The following is a 23,367-nucleotide window of genomic DNA, read 5'->3' as shown; positions in this document are numbered from 1 at the left end:
TATCCTGTACAACTCGTTCTGACTTTATTAAATATTTTCCTTCTAATAATATAGGAGATAGTATAGTGATAATATAATAGTTGAAATTTCCTACTAGTGGTGTAACCTTCCCTTATTATCCTGGCTTCTTATGCAATTCTATATTAAATTGGTAACATTTGAGATTGTAGAATTTTAAAAATTATTACAATACCCAAAATGGTACCACAAGAGAACCTTTTCCTCCTTTTCTAAGACCATATGTATTCAACTATCCCTTAAGGTTTGTGTGCTTTACTATATACCTCAACTAAAATAATTAATCTGTTTGGTATCACGTCTACAAAAGTAAATATTTTTGCTGACTTGATCTAATACCCAATGAAAGAACCTCTTGGCCTACCTCCTTTGTGTGAGTATAAACAAAGTTTTCCTTGTTAAAGAACCTGGAAGACTTTTTACAAAATATGCAACTCATCATCAGAATAGGAATGTATAAACTGAGCTTTGGGAATTTACCTTTGAACTGATTTTTTTTTTTTTTTTTTTTGGCCACACCACGCAGCATCTGGGCTCTTAGTTCCCCAACCAGGGATCAAACCTGTGCCCCCTGCATTGGAAGTGTGGAGTCTTAACCACTGGATTGCCAAGAAAGTCCCTGAACTGATGTTTAGTTAATGTGTTTTGTATCAGGATATATTTCATTCTGTACTAAGAAGCAGATAATTTCAATTTATTATTCTCTAAGTGCGAATTTTATACATCTGTAGGATTATGTAGAGTGTAGGGTTTTTGACTGCCTTCTGTCTCATTCATCTTTGAAATAAATTAAATTAATAGGCAACTCAGGAAAGAAAAATACAATTGAAGAGAGTATATGCATGGTTCCCTCTTAAAGAATAGACCTTAAATCCTTGGTGAAAGGTTGAGGGTTTTTTTGGCCAAGCCATGTGGCTTATGGGATCTTAGTTCCTCAACCAGGGATTGAACCCAGGGGACAGCAGTGAAAGCGCCAAGTCCTAACCACTGGACCACCAGGGAACTCCCAACTTAAGTTTTCTTTTAGCATACATCCCCTTGGTTTAAGATCTGTGGGGTTACATTATTTCTGTTATTTCTCTCAGTGATACATATAAATTTTTAAATATTGCAGATAATCCTATCTCAAATAATTTTGAAATTTTTGTACATCTTATTTTGCAAAGATATAAAAAGCTAAAGCTAAAAATACAGAGGTGCCTCTGTGCTTTAATTCCCATCATATAGAAATTGTAGAGACTTCCCTGGTGGCACAGTGGCTAGCCTGCCAACGCAGGGGATACAGGTTCAAGCCCTGGTCCAGGAAGATCCCACATGCCGCGGAACAATTAAGCCCGCATGCCACAACTACTGAGCCTGGGCTCTAGAGCCCACGAGCCACAACTACTGAGCCCGTGTGCCACAGCTACTGAAGTCTGTGCATCTAGAGCCCGTGCTCCACAACAAGAGAAGCTACCGCAATGAGAAGCCCGTGTGACACAACGAAGAGTAGCCGCCACTCACCGCAACTAGGGAAAGCCCGTGCACAGCAATGAAGACCCAACACAGCCAAAAATAAATTAAATAAATAAATTTATTTTTTAAATGTTAATTTCTTTAAAAAATTGTAGGCATGCAGTTTGAGTGTATATGTTCATATATGTGTGTGTAAAATAATTGGAGAGGAACATGTTAACAAATTAATCTGTTAAATCTTGGGGTTGTGATTTTTTAATTTTCTTGAAAATTTAAAAAACTTTTTTGTAAGCAATGAAAATGAAAAAGAAAACTTTAAGTCAGGCATTAATTTGGAAATTACTACATTAAAATTAGAGTAATATTCTTAATTTGATACATTTAATTCACTGTATTTAAGTGTAGATTGTAAAAAGAACATTTAATCACAGTCTGAAGTTTTGTACTGGGTGCTTAATCTGTTCAGACATTAAATATTTGAACATTTGAGGGATTTAAAAATAATATTTGTTCTTAAGACATATAAAGGTTTTCTGGGGGGGTGGTTATTGAGTTTGGTTATTTACAGTATGTTAGAAATAGGAAGCAAGCTCTGTCTAGGAGCCTACTATAGTTTAGTTTTCCCTCCTCCTCTTTCCCCTCTTCCTTCCCCTCCTGCTTGATCCTCTCCTTCGCTCTCTGTTACCCTTAGTATATTTTACCTGTTTCCTAGTAGATTAATTCCAGGTGACTTTGGTCAATATGCTAAGCACTTGTGATACTGTTTACATAGTTTTATGCGTTTTTTTTTTTTTTTTTTTTGGCGGTACGTGGGCCTGTCACTGTTGTGGCCTCTCCCGTTGCGGAGCACACGCTCCGGACGTGCGGGCTCAGCGGCCATGGCTCACGGGCCCAGCCACTCCGCGGCATGTGGGATCCTCCCGGACCGGGGCACGAACCCGTGTCCCCTACATCGGCAGGCGGACTCTCAACCACTGCACCACCAGGGAAGCCCTTGTGTGCTTTTTATACGGAGGAGGAACCCTACCGCAGAAAACTTCTTTCTTAGAATTCCTTCTGAAAAATTCTAATTTTCCTTTCTTACTATCACCAAAACAGAGGTTGGCCTTACATTTTTAAAGTGGTAACCTGAATAGTCAGTGGTAGACTCAGACTGGAAGAATTTGAATATTTTCAGAGAAAATGTGCTTTTAAACCAATATGCTAAACCACAAGAACCCAGAGTTCTTTCCTTTGAGCTGTGCATTACTGTTTGTGCAGCTTCTGAATTGAAGTTAACAGACTGTATTCTGTAATATTGAACTATAAAAATGTTTGACTATTCTCTTTCTCAAAAAATTTTTTTGTTTATAAGTCACAGTTATATCCATTCATAGACCTTGGGACTATATATGTGAGTGCATAGTAATCGTAGAACAAGTACTTCTTTGGAAGCAAAACAAACAAAATTCATCTATATGATCTGTGAACATTAGCTTTTTCTCAAGGATGCTCACAGTGTACCCTGTTCCCTTTTAGAGTCTCTTTATCTTAAAGAGCGACGTAAGAAAAGTAGGACTAGTGATTTTCACAGCTCTGGAAATTTGGCTTAACTTTAATAACAATAATAAATAATAAGTATTGATTGTGAGTTTATCATGTACCAGACATCATACTAGGCACTCCCATTATATGCTGTCCTTACAAAGCCATTTGAAGTAGTACTAAATCTCACTTCCCACAAAAATAGGGAATTTATCATACTTTGTTATATTACGTGATCATCTCTGCTAGAAGCTCCCCCTTTCAATTTGTGGACTTCTAGATAAAGAAATTCAGAGCTAATGGGAAGAATACAGATAACCAGTGCTAATGAGAAATTTTAGACATTTGAAAATAACAGAAATACTAACCAATAACAACAAAAGCAGACTCACCATAGTAACGCAAATGATAGTACCAAAAGGAACTCATAGAGATCCAAGTATGCTAAAACTTAGTATGTTATTACCTTTGTCCATTGACTTTTCTTAGATTTAGATATAATTGAAAAATATTAATCAAACAAATTAAATTTAACAAAGTAACTTAATTTCCCAAGGTAGAAACACCAGCTAGAATTGTTTAATATTAATGGAGCCTAGCATTCTAATATGAAATTCAAAATATTCTTATATTATAATAGAAGTCCTGAAAGCTTTAATAAACCAATTTAACCATGAAATATCATAGGAAAATAAGGCTTATAAAATCAAAAGTGGTTAAGCTCATATACTTTCCTTACATATGTAATATTGAAATAAGGGAAAACAACGTATTTTTAAATTAACTTCAGAAAAGCAGTTTTTCTCCCAATCTTTTAATGTGATTATGTGAACTTGCTATGTGAATAAAAAAATGAGAAAATGATATAAACTGTATTTGATCATTTAACAAATGTTTATTGACCACCTACTCTGTGCCAAGCACTGTTTGAGGCATTTGGTATACATCAGTGGGGAAGAAAGTTCCCTGCCCTCATGGAACTTACATTTTCACAGGAGAGGTAGACAATAAACATAATAAGTAAGTAAACTTATGTTAGGGAATGATAAACATAATAAGTAAGTAAACTATGAAAAGCAATGGGGCATTGGAAAGAGGGTGAAGGAGGGATAATCAGGCTACAATTTTAAATAGGGAAGTCAGGATATGCCCTTATGAAGAAGGTGACATTTAAGCCAAGACTTGAAGGAGATAAGGGGGTTTAGACAAGAGGATATCTGGCCAAAGAACCCTCGAGGAGGAAGGAACAGCCAGTGCAAAAGGCCTCCAGATCAGAGTGTGCCTCGCTGATTTGAGGAACAGCAAAGTTGGAAAACCGTGAGCAAGGGGGAGAGTATTAGGTATGAGGGTAGACAGGTAACAGGTAATAGGGATACAGATTCTGTAAAGATTTGGGGTTTTATTCTGGAGTGAGATGAGGTGCCATTGTACAGTTTTTATTAGAGGAGTGATATGACCTAACTCATAATTTAGAAGAATCAGTTGGGCTACTGTGTTGATAATTGACTATAGGAGGGCAAGGGTAGGAACAGAGACTATTTAGGATTATTGCTATTGCAATAATCCAGGCAAGAAATAATGGTGGTTCAGACTAGTGTGAAAGCAGTGAAAATAGTGAGAGGAGGTTACGTTCAGGGTGCATTTTGAAAGTAGAGCCCACAGGATTTCCTGACAGTTTGGATGTGGGGTGTGATAAAGAGGAGAGTCAGGAATCACTACAAGGTTTTTTGCATGACCAATTGGAAGGGATTAGAGTTGCCCTCAACTGAGATGAGGAAGGCTGAAAGTAGAGCTGGTTTTGGGGATGGAGGCAGAGAATTGAGAAGGTCAATTTCAGACTTGCTAAATTTGAGATGTCAGGCAGGCATTTGGACTAGAGCTGTAAACTTGCAAGTCATTAGCATGTAGATGATAGTAAGTCTGTGCCCATGAAACTGGATATATGTTACCTGGTGATGGGGCATCAACAAGGCAGCAAGGTGGGAATTTCCTGGCGGTTCAGTGGTTAGGGCTCCGGGCTCTCACTGCCAAGGGCCCAGGTTTGATCCCTGGTCGGGGAACTAATATCCCCACAAGCCACTCAGTGCGGCCAAAAAAAAAAAAAAAAAAAAAAAAAGGCAGCAAGGTAATGAAAACTAACTTTACCTATCTCACAACTTTGCCTGGTGCCAGTATTGCTGATAGCCCAGTTCTTCTCCAATTAAGGACCAAAACCAATTCTCAGAGTTTTGGGGCTAAGTAATATACTATATGTGAAGTAGTAGGCATTCAATAATTGTTTCTTTTCCTTTCGTACATTTTAACATTTAAAGGACAAGGCAGCTTAAATGTAGGATGTCTGCATTTAGCCTCTTCACTCTTCAGTAGTGTTGGTTTGGGGAAATTATGAATGAATTACATTGACCTGTTTTACTAGAAAAAGAAATTATTGGATTACTAAAGCATAAGGCAAAATACAGGATAATATTAGGCTGAATATGAAAGCTGAAGAGAAAAAAATTCAAATGATAAGAACAGAAGATCAACCTATATTCCCTTAGGTACCTAGAAACAACATCACTAGTGGTTCCAATACTTTAGGGCACACTGGAATTATCTGGGCATCTCTTAAAAATACTGGTATCTGGCTCCTACTCCCAGAATTTCTGATTTATTTGGTATGGGATACAACCTGGGCATCCAGAGTTTTAAGATCCCTCCAGACATCCCTCTAATGTGTCGCAGAGTTTGAGAACTACTGTGTTATACACTTTTTTTGTTCTAATGGAACTGTCACTAATAATCACAGTATTCAAATTTCCTTCCATAATTTATTTTATTCTTCGCTGGTGTCAAAAATGGAAGCAGCTATCAAGAAAAGGTCCTATTGGGCTTCCCTGGTGGCGCAGTGGTTGAGAGTCTGCCTGCCGATGCAGGGGAAACGGGTTCGTGCCCTGGTCCGGGAAGATCCCACATGCCGCGGAGCGGCTGGGCCCGTGAGCCATGGCCGCTGAGCCTGCGCATCCGGAGCCTGTGCTCTGCAACGGGAGGGGCCACAACAGTGAGAGGCCCGCGTATAGAAAAAAAAAAAAAAAGAAAAGGTCCTATTGAGGGCATTATCTAAGTGAAATAAGTCAGAGAAATTCAAATACCGTATGATCTTACTTATATGTGGAATCTAAAAACAAAAACAAAAAACAACTCACAGAGAACAGATTGGTGGTTGCCAGTGGCAGGGATGGGGCGTGGATGGGAGGGGTGAGGGGTAGGGGGATGGGGGAAATAGATAAAGGGAGTCAAAAGGTATAAACTTTCAATTATAAAATAAGTCATGGAGATGTACAGCATGGTGACTATAGTTAATAATACTGTATTGTATACTTGAAAGTTGCTAAGAGTGTAGATCTTAAAAGTTCTCATCACACGAAAAAAAAAACTATATATGATGATGGATGTTAAATAGAAAGAAAAGAAAAGAAGGGAAGGGAAGAGGAGGGGAGTGGTGGGGAGGGAAGGTCCTCAAGGCAGAGTAGAATAAGTGAACCCTCTGTAAATCATGCAAATCACTGCCATAATTTGTTGTAGATTCATGGCAGCTATTCACCTGGCCATTTATTTGTAGTATAAGTGAACCCCAAATTGGGGGCAGCTGTGATGTCATGGTAGCTGCTTTAGACTTGGAGTAAGAAGACTTGGATTGAAATCCTGGTTCTTTTGCATATTATCAGATAATTATCATAATTGCTTATTATCAGTTATTATCATAATTACCCATTGTGATGGGCAATTCATTTAACCTTCCTGAAATTCAAATTTCTTTCTCCCTAACATGAGAATGAGCAAGTCTATTTTGCATGGTTGTAATAATTGTTTTTAAAAGTGAATGTATGTGAAGGTAAATTATAAAGAATTATATAAAGACACTAAAGAATTATTATTTGAAATCAACCTTAGAAGTGACATAACATTGTAAAATGTAATGATTTCCTGGAAGTGGATAGATATTTCTTCCTATATTTTTTCACTGATTTAAGAATGGAACTCTGCAAACAGTAGGTAATAAATGTTTTTGATCTTAATGTTAGGCAGGGAAATTGTTATTTTGTATTTATTTCTTTTACAGTGTATTAATATGGGAAAAACATGAACTGTCGGACACAGATGTTGTCACTTATTATCAAATTTGTGTCGCTAGGCATGTTCTAAAACTTAGGTTTCTTTTCTATTTATCTCTACCTTTCAGGGCTGCTGTGTAAAATTCACGTGTAAAGCACCAAGCATAGTGGCTAGCACAGGTTGGCAGGAAATGTTGATTCCTTTCTTCCCTCCAAGAGTATGATAATCTTGGGATAATAATTTTAAAATCTGAGTAATAATTATTTCTCCATAACCAAAAAATCTTAACTGTCATTTTTATTTTGCTGATTTCTATATCATTTTAACTTTTAAATGTCCACCCCTCTCCCAAAAAAGCCATTTTAACTTTAACTTTTTTTTTTTACTTTAAGTTTACACCATGGATAGCACAGAGGAGAAGAATAACAGCACAAAGGAGAAGAATGACAATTACAAAGATGATCTTCTGCTAAGGATGGGACTTAATGATAATAAAGCCGGAATGGAAGGATTAGATAAAGAGAAAATTAACAAAATTATAATGGAAGCCACAAAGGTATGTTTCTTTTTTCTTTCAATATCTTTAATTTAGTAACTTTTTAACTTTCTGTTTAAAAGAAAATTAGTGTTTTAAATATCCTTTTAATTATAATTTTTAATATTTTAATATATAAAGTTATTAAGCTACAATGCATATAGAATAATTTCCCTTCTCTTCTGTTGCTTTTGCCATCCAGTTTTCTACTTCACATGCACATAGTATGCATGTTAAAGCAAAATAACGTATATCTTCTTTTTCATCCTTTTTTTTTCACCCCAATAGGAGAATAGTACAATTGTGGGTTTTTTGTTTTTATTTCAGTTAATATATCTTTGAAGTCTTTCTGTATAAGAAACTAGAGATCTTCATTCTTTTTTATGCCTGCATATGTGGATATACTATACTTTATTGAACTAGTCAGAATCTTTATGGATGGACATATAATAAGTCATTTCTAGTCTTTCATTTTTACAAACAATACTACAGTGAATAAGCTTGTATTTCATAACTTTACATATGTGCAAATATAACTATAGGAGAGATTCCCAGAAGTGGAATTATTCCACCAAATACATATAGCATGAAAGGATATATGCATGTGCAGTTTTTAATTAATTGTGCAATTGGCCTCCATAGTAGTTGTATCAATTTACATTTCCACTGCCAATATGTGAGACTATGTTTTACCATGCTGCAACCATACCAACATAGTGTGTTACTATACTTCTGGATTTGCCAGTCTATGGTAACACAGAGTTGCATTAATTTATATTTCTCTTATTGAAAGGTGAGATTGTACATCTTTTTCATATGTTTAAAAGCCACTTACATGTGTATTTTTTACACACTGTCTCTTCTTACCCTTTGCACAATTTTCCATTGGATTATTGTTTACCTTTTGACTTTGCTCATGGTAGTTTAGTCCTGTGCAGTAGTTTTTTGTTTGCTTCTTTTTACGTACTTGAATTAGTTAACTACATATGACTTTCTCCAAGATCATAAAAGAGTTCTTTAATGGTTTTTTTCTACCATTTGGGGGGTTTCATTTATGTATTATGAAATATCCATGCAGAAAGGTATAAAATTTAAGAGAATATGCTTATTCTTAGCAAATGCATGCTGATAACTGCACCAACTTACTCTCAAATGGTTTAGCCAAAAAAAGAGGGTGGAGAGAGAAAGAGAGTGAGTGTGTGTGTATGTGTGTGTGTGCGCACACAAGCACACATAAAAGTTGGGAGAGAAACCGAATGTAGCAGGATATCAACAATTGGTCAATCTAGGTGAGGACATATAGGTGTTCATTGTACTATTCTTTCAACTCTTGAATATTTGGAAATTCTAAAATAAAGAGTTGAGGGAAAAATAATTTTTTAAGCATATAAAATGTAGATACAATTTTAAAAGTATCAATAAAAGATAATTAAGAGATGAAATAAGGAAATATAACATATGGGTTGGATACTGGTTGGAACAAATACATTTGGAACATTTACAGGAATTTGAATATAGGGAGGATACTAGATAATATTAAGGAATTATTGTTAATTTTATTAGTTATGAAATGTTATTATGATTACATATTATTATGGAAAATGGCCTTATTTTTAAAGATACATGCTAAAATACTCTATAGAATAGCTAAATGTCATTATATCTGTAATTTTCTTTAAAACAGTTCACTTAAAAAATCATTGAAGGAAATCAAGCAAAATATTAACAGTTGTTAAATCTCAGTGATAGTTTTATATATTATTTATTACAGCAATCTCTATATTTTTCTGTTTCAGACTTCTTTGAAATTTTCATCATAACAATTTTTAAAAGACAAAGAGTAAAGCCTATGATCCTAGTTTTCAAGTTAAGAAATAGAATATTTAAATTATCTTAGATGTCCCTATCAGATCTTCCCTCTTTCTTCCCCATGTCTCAGTACCATTTACTAAATAGTCCATCCTTTCCTACTGATCTGCAGTGCTTTCTACTGTTCTGGTAGATTATTTGTCTGTTCTTGCACTATACAACATGATCTTAAATACAATACTGAACATTGGGGTGCATGTGTCTTTTTGAATTATGGTTTTCTCTGGGTATTCACTGGTGAATTTTATTTGACATTTAAAGGAGAAATAATACCAATACTCCATAAGTTCTTCCAAAAAATAAAGAAGGATGGAACACTTCCCAACTCTTTCTATGAGGCCTGTATCCCCTTAATACTAAAGTCAGACAAGCAGAAGATTATAGATCTTTATAAATGTAGAAGTCCTCATCAAAATATTAGCAAACTGGATCCAACAATATATTAAGATTATGTAGCATGACCAAATGGGATTTATCCTAAGAATGCAAGGTTGGTTTAGCCTCCAAAAATCAATTAATGTACTATACCATGTTAATAGAATTAAGGGCAAAAAACACATGGTCATGTCAATAGATGCAGAAAAATCATACCTGACAAAATCCTATACCCATTCATGCTAAAAACTCTTAATAAACTTGAAATAGAAGGGAACTTCTGCAACCTAAAAAGGACATCTATAAAAACCTATACACCCCAATAAAAATTAAAAAACAAAAAACAAAAAAATCAAAAAACAAAAAACCCTATAGTTGTCACTATACTTTATGGTGAAAGACTAAACACTTTTGCCCGAAAATCAGGAGCAAGGCAAGGATGCCCAATCTCACCTGTTCTTTTCAACCTAGTTCTGAACATTTTAGCCAGTGCTGTCAGGCAATTAAAAGAAATAAAAAGCATCAAGATTGGAAACAAAGAATTAAAACTATCTGTTCACAGGTGACATGATCTAATATATAGAAAGTCTTAAGGAATTTCAGGAGTGCAACAATTGTACCCTGAAAATTACAAAAACTTGGTGAGGGAAGATAATGACCTAAAAAATGGAGACATATGGCTATTCAAGGATAAGAAGATTCCATACGGTTAAGAAGGCAATTCTCCCCAAATTGATCTGTAGATTCAGTGTACTTCCCTCATCAAAATTCCAGTGGTTTTTTTTTTTCTGCAGAAATTGACAAACAGATTTTAAAATTTATATGGAAATCAGAAACACCTAAAATAATCAAAACAATTGTAAAAAGGAACAAGCATGGGGGTCTGACTTTCCTATTTCAAAACTTACTATAAAGCTACAATTATCAAGACAATGTGCTACTGCCATGAGGCTAGACATATAGAACAATGGAGCAGAATTGAGAGTCTAGAAATAAATGTTTATAGTTTATTGATATTTGTACCAAGGCAAAAAGATAGTCTGTTCAGCACATGATACTGGAACAACTGGATATCCACATGCAAAAAAGATGAACTTATTAGACCCTTAACTCACACCATACACTGAAAATTAACTCAAAATTGACTTAAATGTAAGAACTAAAGAAATAAACCTTTTAGAAGATAGGAGAAAATCTTTGAGATCTTTGGTTAGGCAAACATTTCTTGGATACAACACTGAAAGCACAGTCAGTAAAAGAAAAAGTTGACAAATAGGGCCTCATCAAACTTCAAAATGTTTGTACTTCAGAAGATACCATTAAAAAATACAAAGATAGGACTTCCCTGGTGGCGCAGTGGTTGAGAGTCCGCCTGCCGATGCAGGGGACATGGGTTCGTGCCCCGGTCCGGGAAGATCCCACATGCCGCGGAGCAGCTAGGCCCGAGAGCCATGGCCGCTGAGCCTGCGCGTCCGGAGCCTGTGCTCCGCAACGGGAGAGGCCACAACAGTGAGAGGCCCACGTACCGCAAAAACAAAACAAAACAAAACAAAGATAAGCAACATACTAGGGTAAAATATTTGCAAAATAAGAAGACAACCCAATCAAAAAATGTGCAAAAGATATAAATAGACATTTCACTAAGGATAAGAATGGCTCATAAGCACATGAGAAGATGTTCAACATTAGTCATTATAAAAAGGCAAATTAAAACCACAATGAGATGCCATTCATAGTATTATAGCCTAGAATGGCTGTAATAAATAAGACAGGACTTCCCTGGTGGCACAGTGGTTAAGAGTCCGCCTGCCAATGTAGGGGACACAGGTTCCATCCCTGGTCTGGGAAGATCCACATGCCATGGAGCAACTAAGCCTTTGTGCCACAACTACTGAGACCACGTGCCACAACTACTGAAGCCCACACTCTGCAACAAGAGAAGCCACCGCGATGAGAAGCCTGCATACCGCAACAAAGAGTAGCTCCTGCTCGCTGCGACTAGAGAAAGCCCACGCACAGCAACGAAGACCCAATGCAGCCATAAATAAATAAATTAATTAATTAAAAAAATAAGATAGACAGTAACAGATGTTGCAAGGATATAGAGAAATTGGTACCCTCATACATTGCTGGTAGGTTTGTAAAATGGTTCTGCCACTTTGGAAAACAGTTTGGCAGTTCCTCAGAAGGTTTAGCATGGAGTTACCATATAACACAGAGATTCCACTCCTAGGTACTTATCCAAGGAAGATGAAAACATGTGTCCACACAAAATGTGTACACAATTGTTCATTGCAGCGTTTTTCGTAATAGCCAAAAAGTGAAAATAATTAAATGTCCATCCACCTTATAAATAGATAGTATGTTCAGTGATGGAATGACGGATGATTTTCTAAAAGTTATTTTCTACATTTTATTTAATGGCTAACATTAAATTTGTTAAAGTACTGTTTACCTAAAACAACTAGACTGCCAGTTATTTCTCCACTAAAAAAATGGGTTTATTCAAGATCAGCGGAAAATTGCAGTTCAAGGTCTGCAACCATGGCAAGCCAAATGCAAGTCCCCAGCAAACCTGGAGAGGAAAACTCTTTCCAATAAGGGGAAAGGAAGTTGGCAAGGGTATAGTAAACAGAGTCCTTGACTTTTCATTGGCTGAGTTCTTGCCAGAAAAGGAGTCTTCTTTGTCTTGCTTTCTACTATCATCAAAGGGCATGAGAGCTCCCCCTTTTGATCTCTGACTCTATTTAATTGAGGTTTCTGTTAGTTAATTTTTTACAATAATTTTTAAGTGAAAGTGAAGGAGATAACTGATGACCCAGCTGACTCTAAGGCCTTGGATATGCCCGGAGGATCCCAACTAGGACACATTGTTATTTTCTGAGTGCAGATCTGTACTCATCTCTAGAGTTTGTACTGTGCTACATACTGCCTCACAACATTCCTATGATTTAGGTAACTATAAATTCATTTTACAGATAAGGAAACCTAAAACATAATAAGATTAATTTTAGGGTAACCTAGCTAGTAAGTAATGGAGGTAAGTTTTGAATTCAGTCATTCTGTTTCTAGAGTCTGTGCTCTTAGCCATCAGGTTTGCAGTGATGCTTCCTTCAAACATTCTTCTTATACTTTATTTTGTTTTCCTATGTAGGGGTCCAGATTTTATGGAAACGAGCTCAAGAAAGAAAAGCAAGTCAACCAACGAATTGAAAATATGATGCAACAAAAGGCTCAAATTACCAGCCAGCAGCTAAGGAAAGCACAATTACAGGTATTAATTCAATTGCTAAATAAAGTGGAAGCTGGTAGAATAATAATTGATAGTTAAAATGCATCATGGTCAAGTCATAACTGAAAACAAGGTGAAATGTAAATGTTCATTACATCGTAAAGCATAAAATTTAACAAATGTGCATAACAACTTTGTTAAATACTGCTCTACCCTTTTACATAAAGACCCACACCTAGACATTGTCACCTGCATTATACAGAAGAGTAAATGGAGCCTTAGTTAGGTTGTGACTTGCCCAGCTTCATATGACAGGTAGTTGGCAAAGCTAGGATTTAATCCAAAGCTTTTGTTTTTTTTATTATATATGTACATTGCAGCTAGAAAAGCCCACAAGATAAATGTGGCATGTTTTCTGAAAAACTAATTTTGCAAAAAAGATTTGGGAGAACATGTTAACCAATTAAATTTGAAAGTACTTTAAAACATAATTGTGTTACAGTAAAACGAAAAGTCATGTAAATGGTAGAGTGCCAAATGTATGTGAACTTTTAAGATAAAACACAAGACTTCTAAAAATGTGGGGCCTTTGGCTTCTTCAGCATCTTTGGGGAATAAATACTCAGTTTCCTGTGGTATTAAAAGTTATTTCAGTAGAAGAGTTTGAGAAGAGCCAAGCTACAAGGCATCATGTGGTAGACTGAGAACTCAAAGCAGTAACATTAAAGTTTACTTTTAAAGACAGTTTTACCCTCTGGGACTTCCCTGGTGGCGCAGTGGTTAAGAATCCGCCTGCTAATGCAGGGGACACGGGTTTGAGCCCTGGTCCGGGAAGATCCCACATGCCGCAGAGCAACAAAGCCCGTGCACCACAACTACTGAGCCTGAGCTCTAGAGCCCGCGAGCCATAACTACTGAGCCCATGTGCCACAACTACTGAAGGCCATGCAACTAGAGCCTGTGCTCTGCAACAACAGAAGCCACTGCAATGAGAAGCCCGCACACTGCAGTGAAGAGGAGCCCCGACTTGCTGCAACTAGAGAAAGCCTGCACACAGCAACGAAGACCCAACACATCCAAAAATAAATTAATTTAAAAAAAAAGTTTTACCCTCTATCAAAATCTGATTCAGTTTTACAAAGCACTTTAAGCTATAACATAACAATAAAATTATAATATTAATCTACTGTGCTACAAAATTCTTTTCATGATAGAGTTCAAAGATTATAAATTTTGTTTTCTTTATCAAACTACAGTGTGTCATTTTCTTTTTTGATATATGCTTTCCTAGAGCATAAGCTAGTTTTGTTTTTTTTTAATTTTATTTATTTATTTTTGGCTGCGTTGGATCTTCGTTGCTGTGCACTGGCCCCCTCTAGTTGTGGCAAGCGGAGGCCACTCCTCACTGCGGTGCGTGGGCTTCTTATTGCAGTGGCCTCTCTTGTTGCGGAGCACAGGCTCCAGGGGCACGGGCTTCAGTAGTTGTGGCTCAAGGGCTCTAGAGCACAGGCTCAGTAGTTGTGGCGCATGGGCTTAGTTGCTCCGCGGCATGTGGTATCTTTCTGGACCAGGGCTCGAACCCGTGTCCCCTGCATTGTCAGGCAGATTCTTAACCACTGTGCCACCAGGGAAGCCCCAAGCTAGTTTTTTATCTTCTGTGTTAAGTGGTCTGCTATCATGACTAAAGATGATTTGTCAGTCAAATCATCAGTTTTAATGCTTCATAGCAGTCCACTGTATGGAGGTGCATAATTTATTTACCTCATCCCACCGTGGTTCCAGTTTTTTGCTTTATATACAACATTGGGATGATCATTTGTATTCATGTATCTTTGTACTCTCCCGTTCTGTTATTTTCACCAAAGATGGTACCATTTTACATATTCAACATAAAAGTGCTGGTTTCCTCACATACTTGTTTAAAACTAGATTTTGTCAATTTTATCAGTCTTTTAGTTTTTGCTGATACAGTGTCTAAAATATTATTTCATGGTTGTTTTAATTTGCCTTCCTTTGACTATGACAGAGAAGGAATGTCTTTTCACATATGAATTAGCCATCAATATTTCCTTGTTGTGGGAATATCCTCCTTTATTCTGTTTGTTAGGATATAGGCTAAGTAGCTAGCACAAGAGACTCAAAAATAAAATGGTTCAAATAAGTTTATTTCTTTCCTACATAATAGGTATGTAGTCCCAGCTGGTCTGGTGGTTCTAATCACCATAGTAATTTAGAGACCCAGGTTCTACATTGTCTTGTTCTATCACCCCCTAGTGTTATCCTTACCTGGATTGACAGAAATGGATTACCTTCAATCCATATTCCAGCCTCTGGGAAGGAAGAAAAAACAAGGAAAATATCATCCAAGGAAAGTAATTTACTATTAAACAAGTGAAAAAGAATTTGCACACATTACTTTAGCTCACATTGAAGTTTCACGGCCACACCCAAGTGCAAGAGAAGCTGTGAAATATATTCTCTAGGTGGGTGGCCATGTGTCAGCTAAAAATCTATTACTATAGAAGGAAGAGAGAGTAGATTTCAGGGTTCAACTAGCAGTCTAAAGCAATACTCTTTGCCCACATTTCTAGAGGAGTTTGTATCTTTTTCTCCCCGTTTATAGATCTTATCATACATGAAAAAATTTTTTTCTCTGCCAGTTGTAAAGATTTTTCTAATATGTTGTTTGTCTTATAATTTTGCAGGGATTTTTTTCCCTGTACATTTTTAAATGTTTATGTAATCAAATCCAGCAGTGTTAAAAAATTTTTTCTTGGCTTTAGTATTGTGCATAGAAAGTTATTCCTCACAACCAAGCCTGTATGTTCTTTTAGTATTTTTATAGTTTTTTTTATATTCAAATCTTTAGTCCATTTGAAATTTTGATGTAAGGTATGAAGTATATTTTTCTTAAATAGTATTATATTTTCCCTTAATGGTATTATTTTTCCTAAATGGTGATCCACTTGTCCCAACATCATTCATTTAATCATAAGTCCTTTCTCCACTGAATTGAAATGAGGCACTTCCATATACTAAATTTTCATTGTGCTTGGATTTGTTTCTGGACTCTCTCTCTCTTTTTTTTTTTAAATAAATTTATTTATTTATTTTTGGCTGTGTCGGGTCTTCGTTGCTGCATGCGGGCTTTCTCTAGCTATGGTGAGCAGGGGCTACTCTTTGTTGTGGTGCGTGGGCTTCTCATTGCAGTGGCTTCTCTTGTTGCGGAGCACAGGCTCTAGGCACGTGGGCTTCAGTAGCTGTGGCACATGGGCTCAGTAGTTGTGGCTCGTGGGCTTTAGAGGGCAGGCTCAGTAGTTGTGGCACATGGGCTTAGTTGCTCCATGGCATGTGACATCTTCCTGGACCAGGGCTCAAACCCGTGTCCCCTACATTGGCAGGCAGATTCTTAACCACTGCGCCACCAGGGAAGTCCCTGGACTCTCTTTTAATCAACTGAATCTTTCCCCATATCAGTACCATGCAGTTTTATTTATTGAATCATAATAATATAGTTTAATATTCCCCCTCACTACTCTTTAGAAAAAAAATTTTTTTTCTCATGCATTGTGTCTTTCACATAAGTTTAAGCATTATTTCATCAAGTTAAAAAGAAATTCTATTCTGTCCACAGTAACACTGTTTTTAAGTTGATATTAATCCTTAGGCAGTTTACTTTCTCTTTTTGGTAAGTTTTATTGATTTAGAGTCTACAAGTACCTTTAATAAAGTTTTAAAGATGTAATACATAGGAGTGGTACAATATAACAGCTTCTTGCTGTTTATACTACTTTTAAAGCTCATTTCCTTAAATATGCTAAAAATCTGAGGAAACAGAAAATACCGTACATTGTGTAGCAGTACTTCAGGTTTTGCTACGGTTTTAGTTGATATTCCATGGGAGGCTCTGCGGCATCTTTTGCAAGGGAAATGGCAGGAAATGTGTTTTATGTTGATTGTAAAATTGTTTCAGTTTTTGAGCTTCCTTTAAAAGAAGTTGTATAAGTGGGAGGGTATTGAGGAAATCCTAAGGAGTCTAGAAGGTCTGAAAGAACAGAGAGGTTTTCATGGGAAATGTGTTTCTATTTTAGAGTCATGAAATTTCCAAATAGTAGATTTTATTATGTGTGATAAGATAAGAAAGCTCTGTAGGCATAAACTCCCTTGATGTTTCTTGAGAACCTCCCTAAGTATTCCCCACCCCATCCCATCCTCATTAAACTTCTTAAAAGCACAATCATTTTTGTAGCTGTCAAAACATCTTATTATAACATGGGCTCTTGAATTGAACAGACAAACATCCATGTTATATTAAATGGCAACTACACAGCAAATCAGTGCATTTTGACCACTTTAACACTTGATTTGGAGAACCCAGATTTACTCAACAATTTTTAGGGTAGTATTAAGTCAAGAAAATGAAAAACAATATTTCTGAAGTAGTCTCCTAAATGTAATCCAAAAGTGGGATTTTTAAAACATAAATAAGACATAATATGGTATAAAATATACCACTAGAGCTTGGTTTGAGCTTATTTCAGTGTTATACACTTTAAGAATTCATTTTAGGGAGGTATCCTAAAATAATGGAAAGAGCACAGGCTTTAGAGTAACCTGTTTTCCAGGTCTAATTCTAACATTTACCAGCTCTATGACTTAGGGCAAATTAAATAATCTTACTGAACTTTAGTTTCATCTATAAAATGGGAATAATAATTATTCTCTCAATTAATTTGACCATTAGGTGAGTTAACATAAGAAGCATTTTTCATATTACATATAATATACTCAGTAAATGTCATTTCTACTTTAAAAATTATAGTTAATATCACTAAGCCCTTACCATATCCCTAGATAAGTGAGTCATATGGGTATCTCTTAATTCTTTCAACCTTTTGAAATTGGTTTAGTCCCTCTTTACAAATAAAGAAAGTAAGGAGGAGAGGGATTAACTTACCCACTATCATGTAACTAGTAAGTGGCAGGCTTGAGACCCAAGCAAAAACCCACTGTGACACACGCTGGCTCTGAACTGTAGCAAGAGGGACTGGGTACATATTAGAGACTCAAATCAGAACTTGGAAGTCATTTGGAAGGAAAAATGGAAGAAAGGAAAACATGAATGAGAATTTCAGTAGAAGAAACTGGAAAAAAGCAGTGGTGGTATGCATTTGGTAGATGTAGAAGAAAGAGTTCAGATAAGGGTGACTAATGAGAGATAGTAAAGCAAAGTGGAATGTGAGTCATTCAGTGGCGAGGTTTCCTTTTGGCACCTGTACACTTGTTTTAAGCACAGAAAAGACAATAGATTGCTGAGGAAACCGTCATAGCATTAATGTATGAGTCTAAGGAGAATTTTTTCCCATTTGGTTTGTTTTCTATTTATTATCTTTTTTCTTTTCAGCGTTTCTGGGTTAAGGTATTTCAGATGCTGCTCCCTTATTCTCAGTTGACTCAAATCTAAGGCACATTTTCTGGATTGATATATAGAGTCGTTTTTAATCTACCCTTGTTTTTATTAGTCTCCATGAATTGTTTACATCTTTTTTTATGTCAAGATGCTATTCTCTAGTTTGAAATTGAAGTACTGGAAGAAATAGTTATTCTAAATCTGGATGATAAATTGGAGTAATGTTAAAACGTTCCGTTTATTAGGTGTGGTATCTCACTGTGTGAGATCAGCCTTCTCCAAACTTTTTCTACAAATAGTACTTTCTCTTTTTTAATCAGAAATATATATATTATATATATAGAATAAATATATATAAAAGAATAAAATTTATACTGATATGTATAAATGGGTGTACAAGTCTCTCCTCCCTTTCTCTTTTATGAGGAAAGAATTTATGTTTGTTTGCTTGTTTACATAGTTACCATTATTTATTTTCATTATGAGAACCTTTAAAATTTACATTCTAGTAACTTTCACATATCAGTACAGTATTGTTAGCTATAGTTATCATACTGTACCTTAGACTCCAAATCTTACTCATCTTTTTTTTTTTAACTGAAGTAGGTCAGTTGACCTATAACACTATGTTAGTTTCAGGTGCACAATATAATGATTAAATATTTCTGTATGTTACAACATGATCACCAGGATAAGTCTATAGTTACCATCTGTCATCTTACAAAGTTATTACCGCATTATTCCCCATGCTGTACACTTCGTCCTTGTGACTCATTTATTTTGTAACTGGAAGTTTGTACCCTTTAATCTCCCTTTGAGGAAAACTTTTTAAAGCAGATAAGGTCTTTCTCCTGATGGAACTCACAATTTAGAGTCTAATATTACAGTAAGTGCCATAGTAAGAGCAGGAAAACAAGTAAGGGAACATTGAATTCTGTGGCATAGAGGACAGAGATCCAATTAAGTTACAGAGACACGTCGGAGCTGGTCCTTGAAGGGTTGGTGACAGAACTAGGAAGGGCATTCTGCACAGAGGAACAGCCTGAAGAAGGCACAGAGCACCCCAGCTTATTCAGTGAGTTGCAGCCTAAACAGGAATGGATCCTCTAGGAAGTCTCACTGTGGCTACTGGAGACAAATATGAATCAGGGTGATTGTTTCTAAAAGAGGAGTTGCGGGGCTTCCCTGGTGGTGCAGTGGTTAAGAATCCACCTGCCAATGCAGGAGACACGGGTTCGAGCCCTGGTCCAGGAAGATCCCACATGCCACAGAGCAACTAAGCCCGTGCACCACAACTAGTGAAGCCCATGTGCCACAATGACTGAAGCCTGTGCACCTAGAGCCCGTGCTCCACAACAAGAGAAGCCACCACTATGAGAAGCCTGCACACCGCGATGAAGAGTAGCCACTGCTCACCACAATGAGAGAAAGCCCGCACACAGCAACAAAGATCCAATGCAGCCATAAATAAATAAATAAATAAATAAATTTTTTTTAAAAAAAGAGGAGTTGCAGTTTTAACTTGTAGCTAGTAGGCCAGGCGTCACTATAATGTTAAGAAGGAAGACCTTGCAAAAAACAATTCTGCAGAATGAAAACAAGGTTGAAGTCCAACGAGGGGAAAAAGCTAAATTATGCCCCTGAAACTCTCCACCTTTTAGGAAACCTACTCTAGGGATCTCCACATGATGGAAATTGCTTTCATTCCAGAGCTCACCCCACTTATTTCTTTCTGGCTGCTTTTCCCTTAATTTTTTACTGCTTTGTTTTGCAGTTCTCCAGTGATCCTTTTGGTAATAGATTGCATTTATTGAACTTTTACCATGTGCCAAGACACTCTTCCATGCTCTTTATGTATTCTGTTTCATTCAATAGCTTTCTTTTCTCTTCTCTTCATGATTTTACTTAATGCTCTTACTGACTTCCTTATATGTTACTAGATCAAAATGGTCACACAGCCACCCCCAGCTGCAGGGGAAGCTAGAAAACTGTGTATTTAGCTTTTTCAGCCTGTATAGTAGAGGCCACAAAAAAGGAACACTTGGGAATGGGTATGTCTGCTACATAAACCCTTTTCTTACTGCCCTACTTTGGTTATTTCTTTCATTTCTCTTTCTTCTTTCTTATCAATCCAGCTCTTTTTCTGTAAAGAAACAAAAAAATTCCTTAAAGATTCTTCACTGTTATATTTGATATATTTATATATGTTGAAATTTCATGAAAGGATAAATTACAGATTAAATTTTCAATTTTGATTTGAATACACTAACAGTTATCAAATTTTAGCCTTGTAGGGCCTCCCTGGTGGCGCAAGTGGTTGAGAGTCCGCCTGCCGATGCAGGGGATGCGGGTTCGTGCCCCGGTCTGGGAGGATCCCATGTGCCGCGGAGCGGCTGGGCCCGTGAGCCGTGGCCGCTGGGCCTGCGCGTCCGGAGCCTGTGCTCCGCGGCGGGGGAGGCCACAGCAGTGAGAGGCCCGCATACCGCAAAGAAAATAAAAAAATAAAAATAAAAAAAAATTTTAGCCTTGTAAAAGCAATTCTACAGAGGAAATGTTTACAGTATGCCTTAGGATGATTGATTGTACAGTAGTATTCAGCATAAACATCATATGCCAAAGAAGTATAATCTTTTATTGTACATTTCCTTTGTTAATATTCTAAGATGTTAATATTATGAGTCAGGTGGGAGTTGTTGTTTATTTTACCTAAACTGCAGCTTTTAGTTACAGTAAGTTGTTTTCCAAATTTATAAAACAGTAGAATCATTTGATATATAAGCAGTTGGAATGCTTTATTCATTCAGTAAATATTTATTAAGTACCTGTTATGTACTTGTGGGTATTGAAAAATGAAAGAGTTAGTAGGGAATGATATTTGAGAATAGACTGCCTATGTTCATGAAAATAAAAGCCTTAATAAACAGTAATCGAATAGATAGGTGTGGGGATGGGTGGGTGAGTGGGTGGCCAGATGGATGGATGGACAGACAGAGACAAATTGACACCTACTAAAAGTAAGATTAGTAAGATTAGTGTTGGGAATTCCCTGGCGGTCCAGTTAGCACTTGGTTCTTTCACTGCCATGGGTCCAGGTTCGATCCCTGGCTGGGGAACTAAGATCCCACAAGTCACTTGGCCAAAAAAAAAAAAAAAAAAGATTAGTGTTATGATTAGTGGTATTTCAATATTGTGTTGTCTAAAGTATGTTAACTTTTTAAAAATTAAGGTTGACAGATTTGCAATGGAATTGGAACACAGCCGGGATCTGAACAATACCATAGTACACATTGACATGGATGCTTTCTATGCAGCTGTAGAAATGAGGGACAATCCAGAACTGAAGGATAAACCCATTGCTGTAGGATCAGTGAGTATGTTGGTAAGTAGATAAAGATCAAAGACAAATAGGAAGTTCATGACATATTCATATTCAAGTAATCCTTACTGATTCACAAAGGGGAAAGATTATTGAGTTCTACCAGTTCAATCAGAGTATTTATATGTGTTCAATTACTGAATCCTTTCAACATCACTTGAGGTACAAATTTTTATTTCCATTTGACAGATAAGAAAACAAAGTCAGAGAGGGGTTTAATAATGTCCCCAAAGTTACAAACCTGGTAAATGGTAGAGTGGCATTGTATCTTTCTGTTGCAAATTATATTTTTCTTAAGTAACTGTTCTAGTTAAAGAGAATAGAAAAAGAAAGAAAAGGAAATGTTATTCTAAAGCAGAGGTTTGCAAACAATGGCCTACAGGCCAAATCCAGCCCGCTGCCTTATTTTGTAAATAAAATTTTATTGAACACAACATTGTAAATCAACTATACTCCAATAAAAATTTAAAAATTTTTATTGGAATACTGTCACACCCATTCATTTATTATTGTTTCATTAAAAGAGCAGAGTTTAGTAATTGCAACAGAGGCCATATGATCTGCAAAGCCTAAAGTATTTGAACCCTTACAGAAAAAGTTTGCCAGCACCAGTTTTGGAGTAACATGTTTTATTAAGGTAAGTACTGTAATTAAGTGGTTTTTTTCCATGACTTGAAACCTTTGCACTTCTGTGACTATGTTGCTTTTCCTTATTGCCACCCTCACCATAGTAGGTAAAGATGACCAGGATAGCTTTGTGTAGCTAAAGATGTGTTGGGAATTAGAAACAGCAACTGGAGTATATGGGTTTTGGTATTAAAAAAATACAAAAGAAATAAGGAAGGTTCTTTCCTGTTCTACTCCTTTCAATGCCTTAGATAACTATTAACCTGATTCCTGAGTTATTTTATTATAAAACTATAATCTGTTTGTTCATTATCTCTGCTCCCACAAGTATGCAGGCAACTAACAATCCTGGTTCCAAAGTAATGTTCGTAGGAAAGGATACTCTCCTCTCTTACAAATCATCAACTAATATTTGAAAAAAATATATTTAATTTTATTAAGAATATATTTCACCATATATTTATGTGAAATTATGTATATGAACCCCTTCAGTACTTACTGGACACCCATTTATGCACATGATTCTGTAATTTGAGCAGAGGACAGTGGGGATGGTTCATCTCTACTCCATTTGGGGTTGGCTGGGCCTATTTAGCTGGGGCTGAAGGATCCAAAAAGGCTTCACTAACATGCTTCCAGCTATGAGCTTTCCACTCTATGTGGTGCATCATCATTTTGTAATCTAACACAAGATCTTACATAGTTGCTGGATCCCACAAAAGCAAAGGCAGAACCTGCAGACTTTTTTTTTTAATTTATTTTTTATACAGCAGATTCTTATTAGTTATCTATTTTATACATATTAGTATATATATGTCAATCCCAATCTCCCAATTCATCCCACCCCCATC

At 36.4% G+C, this 23,367-nt stretch overlaps 1 protein-coding gene across 1 annotated transcript in view; it reads left to right on the top strand.

The window, feature by feature from the left end:
* POLK (DNA polymerase kappa) overlaps positions 1-23,367 on the top strand; it is a 77,542-nt gene that overhangs the window by 22,302 nt on the left and 31,873 nt on the right. The window contains exons 2-4 of the mRNA XM_082624122.1: positions 7,485-7,648; positions 13,026-13,145; positions 21,740-21,892. Coding sequence (XP_082480248.1) covers positions 7,493-7,648; positions 13,026-13,145; positions 21,740-21,892 — 429 coding nt within the window. The 5' untranslated portion in view covers positions 7,485-7,492. The remainder of the gene's footprint in view (positions 1-7,484; positions 7,649-13,025; positions 13,146-21,739; positions 21,893-23,367) is intronic.

This window comes from Mesoplodon mirus (genome assembly GCF_964341445.2).
Source record: "Mesoplodon mirus genome assembly, chromosome: 5".
In the NCBI taxonomy this organism is placed as follows: Eukaryota; Metazoa; Chordata; class Mammalia; order Artiodactyla; family Ziphiidae; genus Mesoplodon; species Mesoplodon mirus.
The sequence above is the reverse complement of the archived record's forward strand: the minus strand, read 5'-3'. Positions and strand labels throughout refer to the sequence as shown.